Source organism: Parasteatoda tepidariorum, chromosome 7 (assembly GCF_982258835.1).
Source record: "Parasteatoda tepidariorum strain Cologne lab strain chromosome 7, Ptep-v5.0, whole genome shotgun sequence".
Lineage (NCBI taxonomy): Eukaryota > Metazoa > Arthropoda > Arachnida > Araneae > Theridiidae > Parasteatoda > Parasteatoda tepidariorum.
The window spans coordinates 73,081,829-73,102,478 of NC_141761.1; the positions used below are offsets into that span (position 1 = coordinate 73,081,829).

At 29.5% G+C, this 20,650-nt stretch overlaps 2 protein-coding genes across 2 annotated transcripts; both read right to left on the reverse strand.

Moving 5' to 3' along the window:
• Nucleotides 1-750: 750 nt before the first annotated feature.
• LOC107455650 (tsukushi) lies at nt 751-7,435 on the reverse strand. The gene is made up of 4 exons (XM_016073287.5): nt 7,093-7,435; nt 3,927-4,312; nt 2,596-2,744; nt 751-1,229 (listed from the first exon to the last, which is right to left on the reverse strand). The coding sequence occupies exons 1-4, from the start codon at nt 7,363-7,365 to the stop codon at nt 1,078-1,080; spliced, it is 960 nt and encodes a 319-aa protein (XP_015928773.2). The 5' UTR covers nt 7,366-7,435; the 3' UTR covers nt 751-1,077.
• Nucleotides 7,436-11,888: 4,453 nt separating this feature from the next.
• Nucleotides 11,889-18,965, reverse strand: LOC107455645 (uncharacterized). Its single transcript, XM_016073283.4, has 4 exons — nt 18,471-18,965; nt 15,140-15,531; nt 13,634-13,782; nt 11,889-12,072 (listed from the first exon to the last, which is right to left on the reverse strand). Exons 1-4 carry the CDS (start codon nt 18,750-18,752, stop codon nt 11,927-11,929), a joined length of 969 nt encoding a protein of 322 aa, XP_015928769.3. The 5' UTR covers nt 18,753-18,965; the 3' UTR covers nt 11,889-11,926.
• Nucleotides 18,966-20,650: the final 1,685 nt, after the last annotated feature.

The window sequence follows — 20,650 nt, forward strand, 5'->3', positions numbered from 1 at the left end:
GTGAAAGAAAATAGCAAGAAAATAGAATAGAACTTAAAATAGCTATTAGGTCCCCCACATCCAATCGTCAGACGAAATATCGCTCTGTCCATTTTATTGATTTTCTGACAATTCTATATCCATCATGAAAAGGCAGTTTCAGAAATGCAGTTTTCTGATTGTTAACTTTGCCATAGCTGCGAAAAATTCACATCCATGCTGACATTAGAGTGGAATTCAGCTAAATTTTCGCTGTTACGATAGCTCAGCCAATCAGAAGCCCGTATTTTTGTAAACATATCGCATTTTGCGATGCGTAAAAATACAGGCTTTTCATTGGCCAAATTTGTCCATCGTAATTGCGAAATTGCAGCTGAATTCCATCCTAGAAAGCCAGGGATTTACGAAATGTAGATTTTTTGTGTTCTTTTTTACAATTGAACTGAATCAGATAAAAACAAGTCGATAAAATTAAATGTTAAAAAAGGATCTAATGCTTTCTATTCTTTATAAATAAGAACAACGTGATTTTAATTTTTGTGCTTAAAGAGTACAATTTATATGATCTTAACTTGTTTTTGGTCTCATTCAATTCAGTGTATTACCATCTGTTGTACCATTTATATGATCTTAACTTGTTTTTGGTCTCATTCAATTCAGTGTAATACCATCTGCTTCTCTACTTGACAAAGGCTTATAAGCCGTACTTTTGTAACCGAGCACACAAGTCTGCATGTATATGCACTGATAAATAAGTAAATCAATTCAGTGTATAATAAAAAAGTGAAATATTTATTCCTATAAGTATATATGGATAGAAATGTCAGAATTCGGTCTAAAAATTAATCTTTTCATACATTATACATAAATAAACCCTTATAACTTCGAATTTGTTATTCTATCAATTTGGTTTTAGTTTATTCGATTCAACTGTTAAAAAAATAAATAATAGACTAAACCCTAATTTTTTATAAATAGTAAATTTTAAGTTCTTTTCATCTTTAAACCTCATCCCTCAAATAAAGTCAAAATGGTTTTTAAGGCTCAACTCTGAGGAGAGTTTTTCTTTTTCTTAATCATTCATTTTTTCTGTTATGACTAACATGATGGAAAATGTTTAGGGAGTAATTGAGTAAGTCTTTTGTCTTTTAATTGCATAGGTGAGTCACATGTTCCACCGATCAAAACCATTTTTGATTGCTTTGATTTTGGTATCCAGAGAATCTGACAGTCACAAACCAAAGGACAACCTAAAATTAAAATAAATTAATTAATTAAATAATAACTCAATAAATGGATTTTAATGGTTGGTTAAAAGCTATAGTGAATATTCTGTTTAAATTCAAATTTCATAATGTGATCTAGATAATATAAAAAAGACTGGTTTTTTAGTTAATGAAATAAATAGTATTGTTTTTTGAGATAGTGTTTGCTTAAATTGGTTAAAAAATTACTAAGCTAATTTAAATAAATGCAAACTCAAAACAACACCAATGGAAACAACATAAAATATTCCTTTAAGATTCAGCATAAGATATAACATAAGATTCTCCTTTTCGATTTCTATATTTTCAATGAAAATGAAGAATCTTATGAAATTTTGTTGTTGATATTATTGATATTAAAAAACGAATCAGTAAGGTAAGTAAGAAATGAAAATTATAGTTGGCTAAAATAATACGAAATTGTGTAAAAAGATTTACTAACTTTTCAATGTGACTGAAAAAGTGAACAAAGTTTCTAGTGAAAATTTACTTGTAAGTATATAAAAATTACTCATAAATATAAATCAGATTTCCTACACTTCGAAAAAAATTCTTGTAAAAATTACTGAAATGTATGGTAATGCTATTTAAATTAAAAAAACAAGATTATGGTTAATAAAATTATATTATACGGTATTTAAACCATTCATTTGGTTTTTGTGTTTATATGGTAATCGTTCATAGGAAATTCTGGTTTTCAAAATTACAGTTCTTATTACCACAGATTTAGTAAAAAATACAAAGCTGAAAAGCAAATTTTACCTTATAGAGGTTTTTTTGCCATGTTCTAAGGTATGATAAAATTACCAAATTTTATTACACATTGTAAAACAATATTTTATTGTTAATTTTACCAAAATCATTACCAAAGCACATGGATAAAATTTGCCGATATTTTAGGAGTTTCCATAGAGCCAGAAACACGGCAAATTTTCCATTAACATGGAACTTGTGGCCATTTTTTTTTCTCAGTGTAATTGTTAATGTTACTTAATAATGGTTATTACTAAATTTGGGCAATTTAGACACCAATTTCAAAACTAAGATACTAAGAATTAAAATTGTAAAATTCTATTGTTTGAAAAGAAATTATTTTTGTTTATTAGTTGTTCCTAGTAAGCAGCATTTCGTAATTGGTATCATAAAATGAACAGTAAAATAAAAATATTTAGAAGTTTGTAAGAAGAATTTCTAGAAATGAAGATCAATCAGTTCATATTTCCTATTTTTTTATCTGACGGGAAAATAAATGAATTGAAATATTTTCTATTTTATTAGAATTTTCACCTTGCACTCAAAATTTTAAACTCTTATTCTAAATTTTTAATTATTTTGATAGTACTGAACTTACTGTGAAAAAGCGCCATTTTCAATTGATTCCACACTGGCTTAAAAACATCTTCATTTAAAGTCTTCATTGGATTTCCTCCCAAGTACAGATACTTCAAAGCAGGCATTTGGTCGAAAGCATTTATAGGCAGCCTTTTAATTTTATTATAACTAAAACATAAAAGAATAATAATTTAACAACATAAGAAGGAATAAAACTTTCAATTTAAGGTTTATTCTTATCATTGTAGTGTTAAAAGTCTTATTTTTAATTTATTGAAAGTCTTATTTTTAATTTGTTATAAGTTCTATGTTTAATCGTTAATTTAAATTCTATAATTTAAATTTGCAAGAAGTTTTGAAGTTTCGAAATGGTCTCTGCGTGAAGAGTTTCGGTCCTCATTTCTAAGCTTAAGTGACCTCATTTGTGAGTTTAGGGGTTTTACCATATGAAGTTTTATTCTGGAAATTATTTACTTATAATATTTGAGAAATTGTTTATAGTTTACTATGTTTAGAGAAGGGTTTACTTATATTTGTTAACAAATTGAATTTTCTGAAGTTATAGGATTTACATTCATATTTTATATTAATAAAATGTGCTTGTGAATAAATTTTTTCTGAATTCTGTTGAGAAAACAGTCCATCTTGATGATGACCAGGAATACGTTAAGTATTTATAGGCTCCCACACATGTCAGTGAAGGTGGAATTATAGCCTGGAGCTGTTTCTCTTGGTTTGGACGGGGACATTGATCCAAATTTATAGTAAGCTCCATGCCGTATCTCTGCCCTATTTTGGATGATAGTGTGCTTCTTACATTTTGGAAGACTTATGGGTTGATGCTCACTATGAATTGTAACGGTGAAAAATAGTGGCTGAATGGATGCTGGGTTAACTAAATTCGCTATCCTGCTCAGAGCTCAGGCCTGAATCATATGAAGAACCTCTGGAACGAGTTGGATTGCCAAAATAAAAGTGGGGAACAGCTGCGATGGCTTAATGACTAAGTCATTGAACTTCATTGTAAAGAACTGGGGTTTGATCACCGGGGGCCAGCCCAGCTTCAGATCGATGGGCACAAGCTTGTCTGGGAAGTAAAGGTAATGCTGACCATATTGTCACGATTATGCCATTTGTTACAAAATTGTAAAATTTCTCTTGGACAACAAAGAGTTGAAGCGAGAATGCTTTACTTTAGTGTACAGATATAGAGAAATCAATGAAGGAATTTACATGCCTTCGCCAAAAAAAAAAAAAAAAAAAAGGACTCACAAAATTTAAATTAAAAGAACTTTAAGGTAAGATCAATCATGTATTTAAATTATTATTGCAATAATAATTTTTTTTTACCTTAGGGAGATGGCTTCAAGATTTTTAGCTGGCATCGGTAGCATAGATCTCATGATTTCTATAATGTCGTTGTTGTCAAATGAAAATCTTTTCAACTTGGTAAACTTTTTAAATGCCTGGAATGGAAGTTTACTAAAGAAGTTATTTTTGAAGTTCAGTTCTTCAATGGGCAGATGTGATATGTTGAGATTTGGTAGTTCCAAAAGGTTAGAACCTGATATCTCTAAAGTACGAAGCCATTTCATTTTGCTAAGTTCTGACCAAACCCAATTGTTGACATACGTACAGTCAGAAACTCTAAGTTCTTCCAGGGTATCTTCAAGACCAGTTAAAGCAGTATTTCCTTCTCCTAAAGAGAATATGCTAGAATTTTTTATTTTTAAAACCTGAAAATATAATAACAGTTAAAATTCAATAATGTCGAAGAAAAAACGGGACAATTAAACAAAAATTCAAAGAAGAATTACTTTGGTACTAATGCCATAAAATACAAAAGAATTACAATGTATTAGTAAATTAAGCGAGTTGCCACAAAGAATTATTTGATTTATTTTTTTACCCTCTATTGTTTTTTGTATTGCACTTTGTATGATTGAATTTGGCTAGTTCGCCCATCAATTATCAATTTTTCCTAATAAGTGTAAGTCTGAAATCATTTGAATATTAAGTGTAAGGTATAATTATGCAAAAAAATATGAAAAAAAATTAAAATGACACGAATATTTTCATGATGCCATATGGTGAAAAATACAGAAATATTAGGGAATCAACTCAGTTGCCACAGCAATTTTTATTAAATTTTGCACTTTTCCATTTTGATAGATCTCGCCCAGTTTCCTTCTCGACTCATTGGTTTATTTTCCTTGCAACAACTTACACTGTTCAATATGAAAAATGTCTTTTAGGTAAAAATGTGTATTTCTTGTATATCGTCTGAAAAATAATGAATCTATGATTGTTTCTTTTATTACCACGTTATTTTCTCAAAAACCCTCATTTTACCCGGGATATTGTATGTATTTTAAGAGCACGCAATAACAGTAAGGAGCATTCATTATGAATGGGAATATTGAAAACTTACCGAAAATTTTGCGATATTGGTGAATTTTGCAACATTTTTGGTGACAAAAGCCATATGTACCTTTCGAAGCTTTTGACGTATTAGATAACGAGATATCCTGGAATTAACTAATTGATGACTATCTCCTACAGAGACGATACGTGATTGACCATTTTGGTTTTGATATTGACACATGATTCAAGCATTTTTTTTTATTTATACAAAATTAAATAGTTTCATCTAAACATTTAAACGACAGAGAGAATGTTAAAATTCGTTGTACAGTATTTGTTAAGAAACTTGGTAGATTCAATGCTGTTTTCGTATCTCGTATTTTCTTATTCTCTTATTTTCTGTGCCTCTGAACTGCTGTTGGTTCTTTTCTATAGTACAAAAATGGCTGTTCTTTTTTTAAAATTCGATATCTTTTTTTTAATTGTATTTCTATCATCATCACATGCTGTTATATAATAGCCTTCGTTATCTTATTCTAGTATGAAGATAACGTCTACTTCTTTTGGTTAAGTTGAATGTTATAAATAAGAGAGAATGCTTGACCAAGCCGTATTTTTTGATCGTGAAATATTTTAGTGAATGCGTAAAAAAGCACATTCAATAATTCAATAATCAATTAATTCAATCTTTATACAATCAAATAATTCAATCTTTAAAAATTGGGTACTTGCAACTCGAGAAGCAGTGAAGAGATGCCTAACCATGCGATTTGAATCAGATTTTGTCGGATGCCACGCGTGTGTGTCGATTCTGATTGGTTTCTGAATTGACAAATACCACGATTGACCTACGATGACGTCACTTGCAGATATCTAATTCTGTGATCCTGAAATACATTGAGAAAAACACTTTTTTATACACACTCACAGTGGTGTTCTTCCTTTATCAACACGTTACTTCAATTAATAATAACCAAATGAATTTTGAAAAGAGGAACGATGATGGCACAATGATTAAGCCAATCCATTGCCAGTGAAGGCTCAGGGTTCTATCCCTGATGGTGAAACGGTAGAAGCTCACGTAGATTCAGATTGATTGGTACCAGTTTGTTTTTTAATAAATTATATCAGCAAGCAGTACTAACCACGTTGCCACTATCATGCCGTTAGTTTCAAAATTGTGGAGCTTCAACGTAAGGCGGCATCGGCCGTTACTAAGTCTTTGTATTTATTGTTTTTATAAAGGAAAAAAAAAAATACCGCATCTTTTTTACACCCCTTTTTCAAAAAAAAAAAAAAAAAAAAACTCTAAAATCAATTTTCAAATTACAAAAAACTTAAAAATTGTTGATATAACAAAATTTAGAAAACATGTCTTGGTAGAATATTACATTTTGTACAGAAAATTAAAAAAAAAATCTTCCTCAATAGGAATTCGTGATGTCAGTATTTCGTCTGAAACGTCTAGAAAATATTAATAAGCAAATATCGAAAGTGATTCTAAAAACATTCAGTTCAATATATTATTTAATATACTTTCGCTTTGATGTGGAGGAAAATTTTTTCCAGTGGTGTAAAAAATTCAAAACTCGATTATTCTCGAAAAAAAAACCCCCCCAATAAAACACATATTTTTGGGCAGCTTTTAGGGGTGAGTTTTTCAATCTAATTTTTTTTTAAATCTATTGTACTTAAAAAGGTATTTTGCTATATAGAAAATACGTTTTAATACAAAATCCTAACTAATGGGGAAAAAACCAGAAAAGATAGTTATTTTTTTAGAGACTTGCGAAGTCAGCGTTTTATCATTATCTTTTCCTATTATAAAAATCTATTATGAAAATTTTAATGTATACATTCAAAAGAAAATTATGTTCGATTTTTAGCTATGTAGAATTCTATTATATTTTAACATTAGAACGTTGTGCGTTTTCAAATACTTTCACAAATATCAAACGATTCTCATTTTTATCTTTATTTATTATCGTAATGGCAATTACAAAAATAAAAAAAAAGTCATAAATCTATCTTGATTTAGGCAATTTGTAAAAGTTTGAAACTCGAAAAGGGTACTTTTTGATCTCTAGCATTGCCAGTAAACATAGCGACCTTTAATTTAAAACATGGGATATTTTAAAAAGGAAATAATTACCTCTACTTTGAGATCCATAAATAATCCATCAGGAAAAAACATGAAACTTGAATTTTCTAGCTGCAGCATATATATTTTTTGGTTTTTCATAACAAACATTGCACTTGAAAGATCCTCTTCCAACTGAATGTTTCCGCAGTTAATAATAGTTTTGCCTTCACTGTCAATTTCACACTTGCAGGGTAGAATTATATAAGCAGATGGACACCCTCCGTAAACAAAAGTTAACCAAAAAAATATTAGTTCCAGAAAAATTATGTGTTGCTTCCCCATATTTCATATAGATCGCAATAGTGTCGAATTCGTTTGAAATCTCCCTTGTCTACTAGAAAAAGAAATTTTTGAAACAAATGATTTTTCTTTTCTATACTTCGATGACAACTTGATGATAACAAGTTCAAAGTTTGCATTTTTCATGCTCTTTTTTGTGTGAGAAGATTAACATATAGCATTTAAGTTTGCAAAGGTCATTCGGAATAGACGTTTGCTGATAAATTTTAAATGATAAATTTAATTTATTCTACTTAAGTTGCCCGTATCGTCACCAGAAAATCTGATTGAATATCTTTGTGTTTACAAATAATTTTTTTTAACTAAGGTAATAATATATGAAATTATTATTTTGTCTATTTTTATGCAATAAATTACAAAAAAACTAGAATTTTTATCTTGAATAAATCACCAAGTTCTACTCATTCTCACACCCCAGACGAAGAGTTCTGCTGTGTGCAAAGGTTTGTTTTCAATTGGAAATTTTTCTCACTCATCAGAAACGTTACTAAAGTTAAAACTAAATATATATAAAAATAAGAATAAAAACTTAATAACGCAATAAATTCCTAAGTTCCTGCATAACTGTGCATTTTTAATGAAATAAATAGTTTGCAAAATTAGAACACTAACGAGAAATTATTTGAAATTTATGGATTTTAAGTGTCTTAAAAGTTTTTCCAGTTGCATTTGCACACTTGGCAACATTAATATTCGAGTCGTTCTGTAACCACCACGCTTAGCGTATATTTTCAGAATCATTGTTAAAAATAATGTACAGGAAATCTAATTATTAAGCATCGTAAACTAATGTTTAGATGAAGGAAGATAAAGTTAGTCCACAACGTGGGTCACAAGAGGGCAATAATTATATTTCAATTTCATTTCCACTTGAATTGCTAAAGCTACAACTGCAAGTTGATAAACATACATAATGTGTCATCAAGCCGTTAACGTTTCGTAAAAATCTAATATTGTGCTGACTGAAACAAGACTATTTGTGCCAGATCCAATGGCAGAAATGTCAAAAATTATGAAGATTCTTTGCAGCGGTAGGTTCAGGAGAATGGAGTAAGTGAAATTATGGCATAGAGCAACAATACTTATGGAGAAACGGAGACCCGAAATAAGATCTGACGGGATACAAAAAGTCCAAGATCGAAACAGTAAGTAATAGCCAAATTATATGATACCACACTCGGAATGCAGGCACATTGAGTAAGCAATCGTATGGAAACGTATTTCGATTACGAAATGGTTTGCGTGGGATGCAATATCCTTTTTATGGAGTCTACACCGTAAAAAATTCCGGATCAAATTCCGGTGCAAATAATCTGATATACTGTACTTGATACAGTAATAATTATAGTAAAATTACTGAACAATTCTAATTAAACAAATAAATTACGTTATAATATTTTACAATACGGTTTTATATTTGTACGGTATAATATTTTACAATACAATTTTATATTTGTACGGTATAATATTTTACGGTATAATATTTAAAGTAAAAATTACGGTATAATATTTTACGGTAAAAATGAACTTTAAGGTAAAATGGATTTTACGGTAAAATGGATTCTATGGATAAAGCACCCAAAATGATTCGGAATTTTTTACTGTGTGCGACAAAGCTTTAATCGAAACCATCTCTGCGAAATACGAAGTATTTTTCAGTGGGGATTTCATCTAATTTATTTGCGGTCAGGCCTTGTATCACGATCATTGGTTTATTCGGGATTGTAAAAGACCAAATCGCACTGCGAAGGGGCTTCGAATTGCACTACGACGATAACGATTTGATTATTGGGCTGGTTTACCTATAACACTTCATTAAGGAGGTATGGCCTTTTTATGATATTCAAACCTTTCGCTATATGGCATAACTTGAAGAGCAAAGCGTGACATACAAGCCTTGAACTGAGAATTGCTATAACATCTATAGTTGTCACGGATTGCAGGTTTTCGATCTCGAGAGATGGATTCCAAAACTTCTTCAATGCTGCCTCTTTCATTTCGATATGTCTTTGGTAAATTGAAGCTATAAAGGACCGAATTATTCAGTAATCATGGCTGAAGTATGGTAACAAACTAGCAATTTAACTTAAAAGGAGGCTTCCCATGCAATTTATTTTGGCTTCTATTAAACGATGCCTTTCAGACCCAGCTGCAGTTCAACATTGAATTATTCATTAAAAGAAATGACAAAACGTATAATCGATTTTCTCATAAGTTTATTTTTTAATTTTTTTAAAAATAAAAGCAATTTTTCATTATAAATTTAAAATTTTTTTTCTTTTGCTATTAATAAAAGAGTTTTTTTCTGGATTCAAAATTTTTTATTTACCCTATGTAATATTTTATAATGGTGTTTAGCAATCAAAATATTTTATGGCAGATCAATACAGTCTGGTACAACCTGATTGACTTTCGTATCGAAAAACGCTACGATTTATCTGCGATGACGTCATTTGTAGACCTCCAACTATAATTCAGTTGTCATTTCACTACTACTTGTTAAACTCATCACCGGAAAAAGAAAATGTTTATAGGTATAGTTCGTTCACCAGAAGTTGAGACTTGGCTCCACCTCCTGGGACGCAGAGTTCATTTCAGCGCGGGAGTTAGAAGAGAAACATCTCCGTTGTTGAAATTGAGACAACCCTTAATTTGCGCCAAACACAAAAAGTGAATTCTTTTTCAGTCACTTACTTTGCTTTATCATCTGCCATTATGCCTTTTGTTACACTAGCTAATTAAATATAGTTTAAATTTAAAAACTGTTGTTCTCCCAGCGAAATGGCTTATAAAGGACAAACTATTCACTCAAAAGAAAGAAATATCATAAGAAATGGTGCAAAATATAATCAAATTTATGAAATATTTATTGTTAAAAAATGCACATAAAGTTTGCGAAATAAATATTTTTGCCAAACAATCGCCAAATAGCAACATTGTTCAAGTTTGCTCACAACCTTCTCCCAAAAATAGCGAAATAGTATCGTCGCATACCACGTGATGAAGGAGGAGCCAAGTGCCAACTCCTGGTGAACGAGCTATATCGTAGAGTGAAAAACGTATAGGAAGTTAACGAGCTGCAAACGAATTTAAATAAATTTGTTTTGTTCTAATGCAACTTCGCAGTTGTCATGCATTTATTTAAACTATCATATATTTCAAGTACATATATTAAGTAAATATATTTTTATTTACTCTGAAGGTAAGCTATTGGTAAATTTTTTTAAACCCAAAAAGACAATTTTTGAGTCCTAAAAAGTTGCGATTTCCCTCAAGTGAAACATAAATGTTAAAATGCTTTGTTGTTATTGTCGCATGCCATTAAGGCAAAATGAGTGAACTTATTCTTGTTTCGCAGTGGCGCAATCTATGGCCAAGAATTCGACTTCTGCCACACACATGCGGCACAACCCGTTCATAGGGTGGACCCGTTCATACATCCATTCATTCAGCCACAGATCATAACTTTGACCTGAACCAGAGAAAGATCAATCTCAAATTCAGTATCTCCAGAGATATGATTTGGTATGGAAACATGGTGGACTTCGTGACCCGACAGATTTAACATGCACCAGTCACCATTTACTACACGGGGAGTCTTCGGATGGAGGGGAAATGCTTAATTATTGCGAATAAAGGAAATTTAAATTAAATTGTCACACTTTTAAAGAGGTTAAGTATTACCTTAAATTTAATAAATGAAAGTTTTTAATTATTCATCAGTGTTTCCCAAACTTAAGACTTTTTTGTACCCTTTCCAAGTTTTTCGTAACTCTGTGTACCACTAATAGAAAAATGAACTCATTTTTTTAAAAAAAATATGTTTATTTTTCTTTTTTGGTACAAAGTTTCGTTAATAAGTTTATTAGCTTCAGTGAGAAGAATGATACTGTTTTTGCTGTGATTTAAAAAAATGCACGAAAGTTAAAAATCACAACTAGCTGTTGACACCACTAATTATTTACTGTTAACTCTGCAAAAAATAGCCAACAGAAAAATACGTAATAGTAAATTTTCATGGCTAGCTTCATTTTTAAATAAAATTTTTTGAAATTTTCACTTGTTGCAAGATATTTCGCATAAGAACGCGTACCCCCGCTAAACTGTTCCCGTACCCCTGGAGGTACGCGTACACTACTTTGGGAAACACTGTTCTAGATAAAAGTAGTTTTTATCTTAAATGGCAATTTTTCAAAGTTACAAATGTCCTTAAATAAAACAGACAAAGGAAATTTTTTTGACTATTTTGAATGAAAAAAATTTAATCAAAAAAGAAAAAAAAAATTAAAGTTAAGGAAGTTATGCTTCTATTTACGTGAACCAGTTAAATGAAAAATTTTATTCATTCTCAATAAAAAAAATATCTAAAGATTAACATTAGAATTCATGCTTAATATGGGACAAAATTATGATCTGTGATGTTTGTACTCAACATTATCTGAATTTAATAATTACATTTAAATTGTGAAAAAATATGAAATAAATATAAAAACAAATGAAAATGATTTAATACAATATAAAAATAATTTAATGCAATAAAATATTAGCAATAAAGCTGATCAGCATCAAGCGAAGCCAATGCCCGACCGACAAATTCTGATGGTCCATGGCATGCAGCGTGTATATATTTTCTTGAATTATCTGCTCTTAACAACCAAGCTAACCTACAGTCACAAGAGAGATTTGTTCCTGTAACAGAATACAAAAAATATATTGTTATACATGGATATTTCAATATAAGCTTACAAAAAGTAAATTTTGTTTATTATTCTAGATTTGAACTCGCATTTTCAAACATGATATCAAAAGAAATAAATTAATAAAAGTGGTTTTTGTACGAAATATACAAGTAAATTACATATGAAAGAGTATAAATAATTATTAAATTAAGTGCTAGTATTTAAAATAGCTTAAATGAGTAGTCAAAGTAACTAATCTACAGAAATCTGCTATAATTGATCAGAAAATAAAATATCTGAACTGAATTTATAAAGTGAATTTAGTTTAAATCAGTAAACTGAACTATTTTTATTATTTGATTTTTTTAGTCTTCTTAATATTTTTTAAAATTTGCTTGTTTTTTTTCTTCATGTTGGGCCGCTTCTCAATTTCCTCTTTGACAGAGCTACTCGATTTAGTACGATGGGACAAACCTTTCTTAATAATTATTTTGTAAATAAATGAATACGTGAGTAAATAAATAAAAATAAATAAATAAATAATCGAGAAAGAAAGAAAGTAAATATAAACAATAAATATACCGAATTCTAGTATCTAGTTAAATGCGCAAAAAATTCAACCATTTTCTATCTCAGCTAATTACAGAAAAAAGAAGAATGGCAATAAATAAATAAATAAATAAATAAATAAATAAATAAATAAATAAATAAATAAATAAATAAATAAATAAATAAATAAATAAAAAAATTTTTTCGCATGAAGGGCCTGTTTGACTTTATTTTACTTGTAAAAGGCTAATGAACAAAAACTACATGTTATCCTGTTTGCAACAATATAATGCAACAACGGGTACTATATATACACAGAAGAGCCATTACATTATGACCACCCTCCATCTATAACAATGGGCTCGCCTAGGTTATCGTGGTTTCTCGCCCAGGAACATTGTTTTCATGGGGCACATTAGGACACATAATCCTCATAGAACAATCCCTGACGTCTGTAAGCTACTTGAACATAGTTACAGATCAGGTTCACCCATTCATAACTATAGTTTTTCCCGCGGGGGATGGTGTTTACCAACAGGATAATGCACCATGTCATAAGGGTCGAATCGTCGTGGAACATTCCAGTGACTTTCAAGTCATGTCTTGGCCCCCAAATTCACCTGAATAGAGCATTTGTGGTCCTACTTGGAAAACCAAATTCGTGCTGCCTCGCTATCCCCTCGCAAAGTGAGGGAATTTCAGAACCAGTTGGTGAGCGCTTTGTACCAGATACCTCAGACTACCTATCAGCACCTTGTGGAATCAATGCCACGGCGGGTGCTAGCAGTTTTGAGGGCTAAAGGTGGTCCTTCATGTTATTAGCAGGGTGGTCATAATGTAATGGCTCTTGGGTGTGTGTATGTATATATAATATATATATATATATATATATATATATATATATATATATATATATATATATATATATATATATATATATATATATATATATATATAATTAGAAGGAGAAAAAAAAAGAATTATGGTTTTTCGAATAAAATATGAGAGAATATGATTCTTACCATAGAATAGAAGTAGATTTATTTGATTCCATATAGGTTGGAATACAGGTTGTCTGATTGTATATAGAGGATTGCCTGTGAGATATAAGGAGCGAAGACCTGACATATCCACAAATAGATCTTCTGGCAATTCTCGAAGATTGTTATAACTGCAAAATAAATACATAAAATTTTAATTATGTGGATTCAGAATGATTTCGGTTCATTTCATGTTACGTAGTGTAATGCTATGTTAGTTAGTATTATGATTTTTTCTGTCATTCCATTTCGAATTTTTCTATTGATGTCATGTGATTCACGTTTTCCATTTTATACTATGCTGTTTAAGTGCGTATTATATCATTGAAATGAAAAGTTGGAGTTTCGTATAAGATTAAATTCTATTTTCAACCCATTTTTTGATGCATTTCCATAAAACAAGTAGGTCCCATATAGAAGAATATGCCGGAATAAGAAATGGACTTCTATCAAATGTTTTTATTGCCGGAAAATTTCAAATAAATAAGAAGAAAATCTGAATGATATTCTGAAAATTATGAATTTTTAAATCAGAACGTACATTTAAAAAATGATCATATCTTATATTATGATATTACCTACAGATATGTGTACATTGCATTTTAGGATATCTTTTTTTAGGATATCTTTTTTTATCTTTCTGTTATTTGTATTTCTTGTTACTTAGACCTACTTTATTGAACTCTATGATAAACAGTATGTAATTTTTGAATTTAAGTAGTTTTTCTGATACTGATATTTCATAATCAATTTTGATAAAATGAAGAAATATGGTACTATTGACCTGTTCCACATGTAAGCAGTTCATCAGCTATTTTAGTTTTGCTATCCATCAGCCGTTAAAAGGAAAAATGCTCCCTTATATGCGGCTTACTGCGTTAAACCCTTTTGTAAATACCATCAATGACTAAAAGTTTCCAACTCATTTTAAAGTGTTTTTTAAGAAAGCCTGCATTTACTCGACCCTAGATCATACCTTAGATGCCAAATTTGTGATTAATGAAATCGTTTTTTCTTATAATTATCTAAACTTCAATACATCCAAGTAGTTCAATAAATGGCATATTCCAAGAAAATATTATCAATTAGATAAACTGACATCGAATTGTTTTAGCATCTGTAAAACCGTGTGTTAAGACAAAAGTTTCAAGGGATTTTTTAAAAAAAATCTATCTTACAGAGTTTTTTAAATAAAATTAGTACGTGTTACTGCTGCGATTTCTCGAATTTACTGCTGTGGCTCACTAAAACAAAAAGTTGTTGACCCCCTACTTTAGTTGGTATAGAAAACATAGATCTACGCAATCTATTTAGATCTCGATCATTTGACCTACCCTATGTTTAAACTTGACACCTTATTGGGAATCAGGTTTAAATCTTCAGCACGCTGTTCTCTTAAAGTTTTAGGTAGATTAGTGGCAAAGAACAAGAAAAGTAGTGTGTCTATTTACTTGCTTCACTGGAGAGAAATAAAAATTCATTTTTTACCTTAGTCCAAGGATCTTTAACTCTTTAGCTGGTCTTGGAAACATTGATCTAGATAATCTATTGATATGATTATTATCAAGAGCCAATCTCTTTAGGTTGGTGAAAGGAGCGAAAGCTCTTTCAGCCAATACTTGAATGTGGTTATTTTGAAAGGCGAATGATTCAACATCAATGTGCTGGACTCTAGAAATGCCTTCAGTGATGTCTATTAGTTCCGAATCACTGATATGAATCTCCATCAGATGAACCAGATTCGAAAGATGAGTCCAGTCAAAGTTGCTGGTGTAACTGCAGTTGATGATTTCTATTAAATGGAGCTGTTTTTCTAAACCCTCAAAGGCGATGTCTGTATCACTTAAAGAACTGATACTGGAATTTCTAATGCTCAGAACCTGTTTGGAAAAATGTTTTTTTTTTAACTATAAGTTGCTGAAAATATTTTTAAAAGCTAATTTATTATTATTATTATTATTTAAATTTTACATTTATGTTGCCAATTTTTAATTTATGGAAAAGAAAACTTAATAAAAATGAATTTATTGTGCCTCATTGAAAAAATATTAATTCCATGGTTTATTACGGGAACTATAGAAAATAACAGAGAATATATTTAGAAAATATTTACATAAATAAAATTAACAACAAATGAAAGTTCAATTAGCCCGATTCAAGAGTCAAATTTGACAGATAAAATCAATTCTACTACGTTTTATTAACTCACTTTCGGGTGTGTGACAATGAAATATTATAATAGAAATTTCGACCAATATTTGACAAGTTAGTGGATTTAACTATCGACTGTAGCTCCGTGAGTTATGATAATGCAAATGTCGATCATTTTTCGATCACAACAATCAAAATTTAGCTACAGAGTATTACTAAAAGGTATTTTTTCTTAATTTAGACTCCGGTTACTTTCTTTTAGGACTAATTAGAGTAATAAAATTTTAATTGAAACTCTATGTTCGGGAACACTCTTTCCCATTGGTTGCTTTCTCATTAGTTGTTTCTGTCAGGTTGATTTCTTACTGGATTTCGGACCAACTAAATGGTTAAAATTATAACTTCACTTCTGCGCTTGACTGCAATTCAATTTTAGATTATTTTATGACCACGACCAGCCGAATTATTGTCATATTATCACCAAATAAAAATTGTTCTCAATAGAAATTTCGGCAAGATAAATGATCAAATTTTAACTGAAGCTCTGCGCTCGATGAAACTTCACTAGTTTTCAAACCACGAGAAAATTTATTGCTGTATCATCGCCAAGTAGTATTTCAGTCAATTAAAATTCCTACAGCTTTCGAACTAACAGGAGGGTCTAAATTGTAACTTAAACTTAACTGTAAATTGTAACTGAATGATAAAACAATTTTCAATCGTTTCTTTGTTACTGAATGTGCCATCTTCAGCAAATTTGATATCGCCATATCATTTAAAAAACAAATTTAACATAAAACAAAATTTTTTACACTTTTCGAATAAAATGATAAAAGTTCAGCTGTTTTTATGCTTTTTTAACCAAATTTGTGCCACCCTTTTATCACAAAATTAAGATTATCGTCAATTAAAATTTTGATTTTTTTCCGAGTATTTATTTTGCTTAGATCTGAACTGTTTGCCTAATGTCATCATAAACGACAATTATTTCCTAAATGAAGCAAGCAAAATTTAGCGTTTTTCTTTCGAACAAATTATGATTAATCAATTTTTGTCCATTACAGAAACATAATTCTTAAATATTTTTTATTTAATTGTTAATTTTAGTACATTTTCAATAACTCCCTTTCATTTTTATGACGCTGGAAAACTTTTAACACTTTTCAGTTGACTAAAGCACTTAAATCGCTATTAAAGCTCTGTTTTTATTTTTGTTGTTGCTGTTTAAAATGAAAGATTAGTTCATTCCGGATCACAAGAACAATTTATTGTAATATTAGTGACCAAAAGAGTCGTCAGTCATAATTCCGATCATTACAACAACAATTTATTGTACTATCAGAGTCAAAAGAAATCGTCAATCGTAACTCTGATCACAGCAAGAACGATTTATTCTAATATCACCGTCTAAAGGAGTCGTCAATGGTAATTCCGATCGCTACAAGCACAATTTATTCTAATATGATTGTTAAAAGGAATCGTCAATCGTAGCTCTTACCACTTAATTACTTAAAGCACTTAATTTTACTTGAAGATTTATGAATAATGGCAATACTTGCTTAAATTATTATCTGGCCGATTACATTTTATCACCAATTGAAATTGTAATCCTTTTTTAAGTATCTCAATTTTTTTTTAAAATTTATGCACTCAAATTTTAATTTAACATTTTGCTCTATGGCAATGCAAGTTAAAATTATTTTCTTACGTATTCAAATAAAATTTATCACCCTCTTATATCGAAACAGAATTTTGACCATTTTTCATTACGAGCAGATTTACAGAAGAAAATAATGAAAGAAAAAAAAAACAATTTCGAAAACTCGTTCCTCTACTGAACTATATATATAAAAAAATTAATTTTTGTTACACATACAATGAAAAACATAAGGTTTATCACACTCATAACTAACTTCTATCACCACCGAAAATTCTATTCACCATTTTTTAAAATAATGCACTCACATTATTCATTTTGAGTTTGATCCAGAAAAATGTAGTTTTTAAAATTTGTATTTTATTTAATTATTTTTGTCATAAAAGTGAAACAATATTTAATATTATAATAATAAAAACCAATAAGATCATTATAATTTCTAATAATTTTTTCTATTGTTGAAAAAAAAATTATTTTTTTCGTAAACGTCGTAGTTCACTAAAAAGATTTGAAGAGACTTTACCGAATTTCGGATCCCGAAGATAACTAAATTTGCTCCCTGAATAAGTGGTAGCAAATCTTATCTTCGTTAAAAACTAAAAAATAAGAAACTGAAATTCATTTTTAGTTTAATTTTTAAATTTATTTAAATGAAATATTTTCAAAAAATATATGTCATGTTAAATTATCATTTTCTTTATACTGCTTTTTTTAAGAATAGGATAAATTTTAAAATAAACTAACCATCTCCAATTAATAAGGTTTTATACAATGTTTTGATTGGTAATTCCTTAACAAAAAATTACCATTTTATTACATGAGCAAAATATAGACGTTTTAACTAAGAGTGCTGCATTTCAAACTAGAAATAAGCATTTTAATGCATTGCCTCTTATATGTTATAAATTAGTTTCTTTCTGCATGTTTTCCATCCAAAACTTTTTCATCAATCTAATATTTAAAACTTATGTTGAACATTGATACAAAACACTAAAATATTTCTAAACTTACCTCAAAACTTGTTCCAACAAATGCATCATGTGGTATAAACCTTAAACTGCTTTCAAAAAGTTGCAATTCGAACATCGGGTATGACCTGGTACCTCTTAGAATCCTTTTTAGAGCCTCCTCAGAATTTATTTTTCGGCAAGTTAATATGGAAAACTCATCTTTATCATGATCAATTAAAGTTTCACAAGAGCAACCGGATTCGGGATTGATTGCTGGACAGTGGGCTTCAACAACTGCTATTATAATGGACAAAATTAGGGTCGTAACGAAGCAGATGCTCATATTGGCGTCTGTCTTGTGCCCTGCCTAAATCACAAAAAGGGTTTTGAACGTAAATCTCAAAATTGACAGGTGGCATTGAAATTTATGATTATCTGTGACTTTGTTTCTTGAAAAGATAAAAGCTAACATCTTATTTCAATGCGGGGGTTCTTTTTCTGAGGTTTTGGTTATCAGTAAGATAATTGCTGTGCTCCTGGGAACGTAACATGTGAGAAAAAAACGGTGAATGTGATATACTTATTTCAAACAAATGAATTGGTTATTTATCTTATATTTTTTTTTTATAATTTTAGATAATGCAGGTGATGCTCGTTTTATAGCAGTTCTGTTTTAACAGTATTAAAAAAGTTTCATTAATTTATTGTTACAAAATAATTTCATGTATGGGAACTTTAAATTTCATTTTCACACTTTTAGTACCTGCTGTATTTAAAGCATTATTTTTCATAATTAACACTTTTGTTATTATTTCTCAGAATTTTTTTTTTTTACTTAAAGAACAAGTTTTTTCGTTCATAGCGTAAATCCTTAACTTAGCTTAAACGCCCATTTATTTATAAGAATTTTATTTCGTTTAGAAAATTATATAAGTGTTGTCAAAATAGTAAAGATTTAGCAATTTTTTTTCTTCAAATTTGCAATTATTTAGATCTAAGGGAAACAGTTATTCATCATTGAAGTTTCGTAAATTTACAAAATCAATTAATGGTATAATTTTGAATACAAAGCAACAAAAAAAATTCCAACTACTTTTTTTGCATTTTAATTCCAAATATAATTCCTATAAATTAACAGATTTTTTTAGTAACTATTAAGCTGTTTTTTTATAATAAAAACTACCAAAATGTAAGAAAGAAATATATATAAAAGAGACATCGGTGCTACATCTACGTCAGAGGTTTAAAGTAGGTAAAAAAAAAGGAATGTTGAAAGATTGAAACTATAAATTTTCTTAAAATATGGCACTGACTTGAAGTTTCGTTACATTACAATCTAACGAAACTTCATTATATCGTATTAGAAGTGCCTACCAAAAATAAAAGTTGCTCCACACATATGTTATTACCTGCTTAATTTCTCTTATAGTCAAGACAATTCTTAATTAAACGAGTTTAATTAGGTTATTATTCTCGGAAAAAAGAACAGGTAACTACCAAACCCACTGTTCTTCGATTAGTAATCAGAAAGACAACTTTTTTGAAACAACTCTTCCAGTTAGAAATCGATGATTATTACTATCTTTGAGCGGCATAAGCAATATAATTTTAAACAATAGTATTCTATGCATATTGTTGCATTATGGTTACAATATTACTTAAAATTATATAGTATATGCAACTCAAAAAATATCCTTAATCTCACTGAAAATAGTATTGATGTACAGTCCGCAAAAAAAAAAAAACGAATCACCCTGAATAACTTTCGATCTAATGATCGGATTTTCACGAACTAAGTGTCAATCTTAATGGTTCCTGGGGGTGATCTCAAATATGCGAATTAATTAGTCCTAACTATTAATTAAGTTACGAAATCAGACACAAAAACGTACTTTCTCTGAATAAACATGCATTTTTTTTTACATATTTGGATTTCTTATTTTCAAAATATAGGGGGTAGCCGCAATTTGGGAAATGTGGTCCCCATAGTTTGGTCAGGAGAGCGATTCAAAGTTCGTACCCATTAATGTTAATTTCGCTTTTTGCGTTTTCAGTCATATTTTCAAAACTAATGAAGCAATTCAAAAAAAAATTGCACCCACTCATAAAACTCATTTACCCAAAGATAATTTCATGCAAAAAAATTTTTTTAATAAATATTTATTATTTTTTATTATTTAATTAAAGTGAGGATGAAAAAATATTGAATTATGAGGTATGAATTTTTTTATACCATATTAA

What these genes read in the sequence shown, in the direction of transcription:
- LOC107455645 (XM_016073283.4), bottom strand. Translation starts at nt 18,752, where the DNA reads ATGAGCATCTGCTTCGTTACGACCCTAATTTTGTCCATTATAATAGCA. An exon ending in TTGTTGGAACAAGTTTTGAG is followed by an intron (nt 15,532 to 18,470) that starts GTAAGTTTAGAA and finishes TTTTCCAAACAG; the next exon opens with GTTCTGAGCATTAGAAATTC. An exon ending in TTAAAGATCCTTGGACTAAG is followed by an intron (nt 13,783 to 15,139) that starts GTAAAAAATGAA and finishes TTTATTTTGCAG; the next exon opens with TTATAACAATCTTCGAGAAT.
- LOC107455650 (XM_016073287.5), bottom strand. Translation starts at nt 7,365, where the DNA reads ATGGGGAAGCAACACATAATTTTTCTGGAACTAATATTTTTTTGGTTA. An exon ending in TTATGGATCTCAAAGTAGAG is followed by an intron (nt 4,313 to 7,092) that starts GTAATTATTTCC and finishes TTATATTTTCAG; the next exon opens with GTTTTAAAAATAAAAAATTC. An exon ending in CTTGAAGCCATCTCCCTAAG is followed by an intron (nt 2,745 to 3,926) that starts GTAAAAAAAAAT and finishes TTTATGTTTTAG; the next exon opens with TTATAATAAAATTAAAAGGC.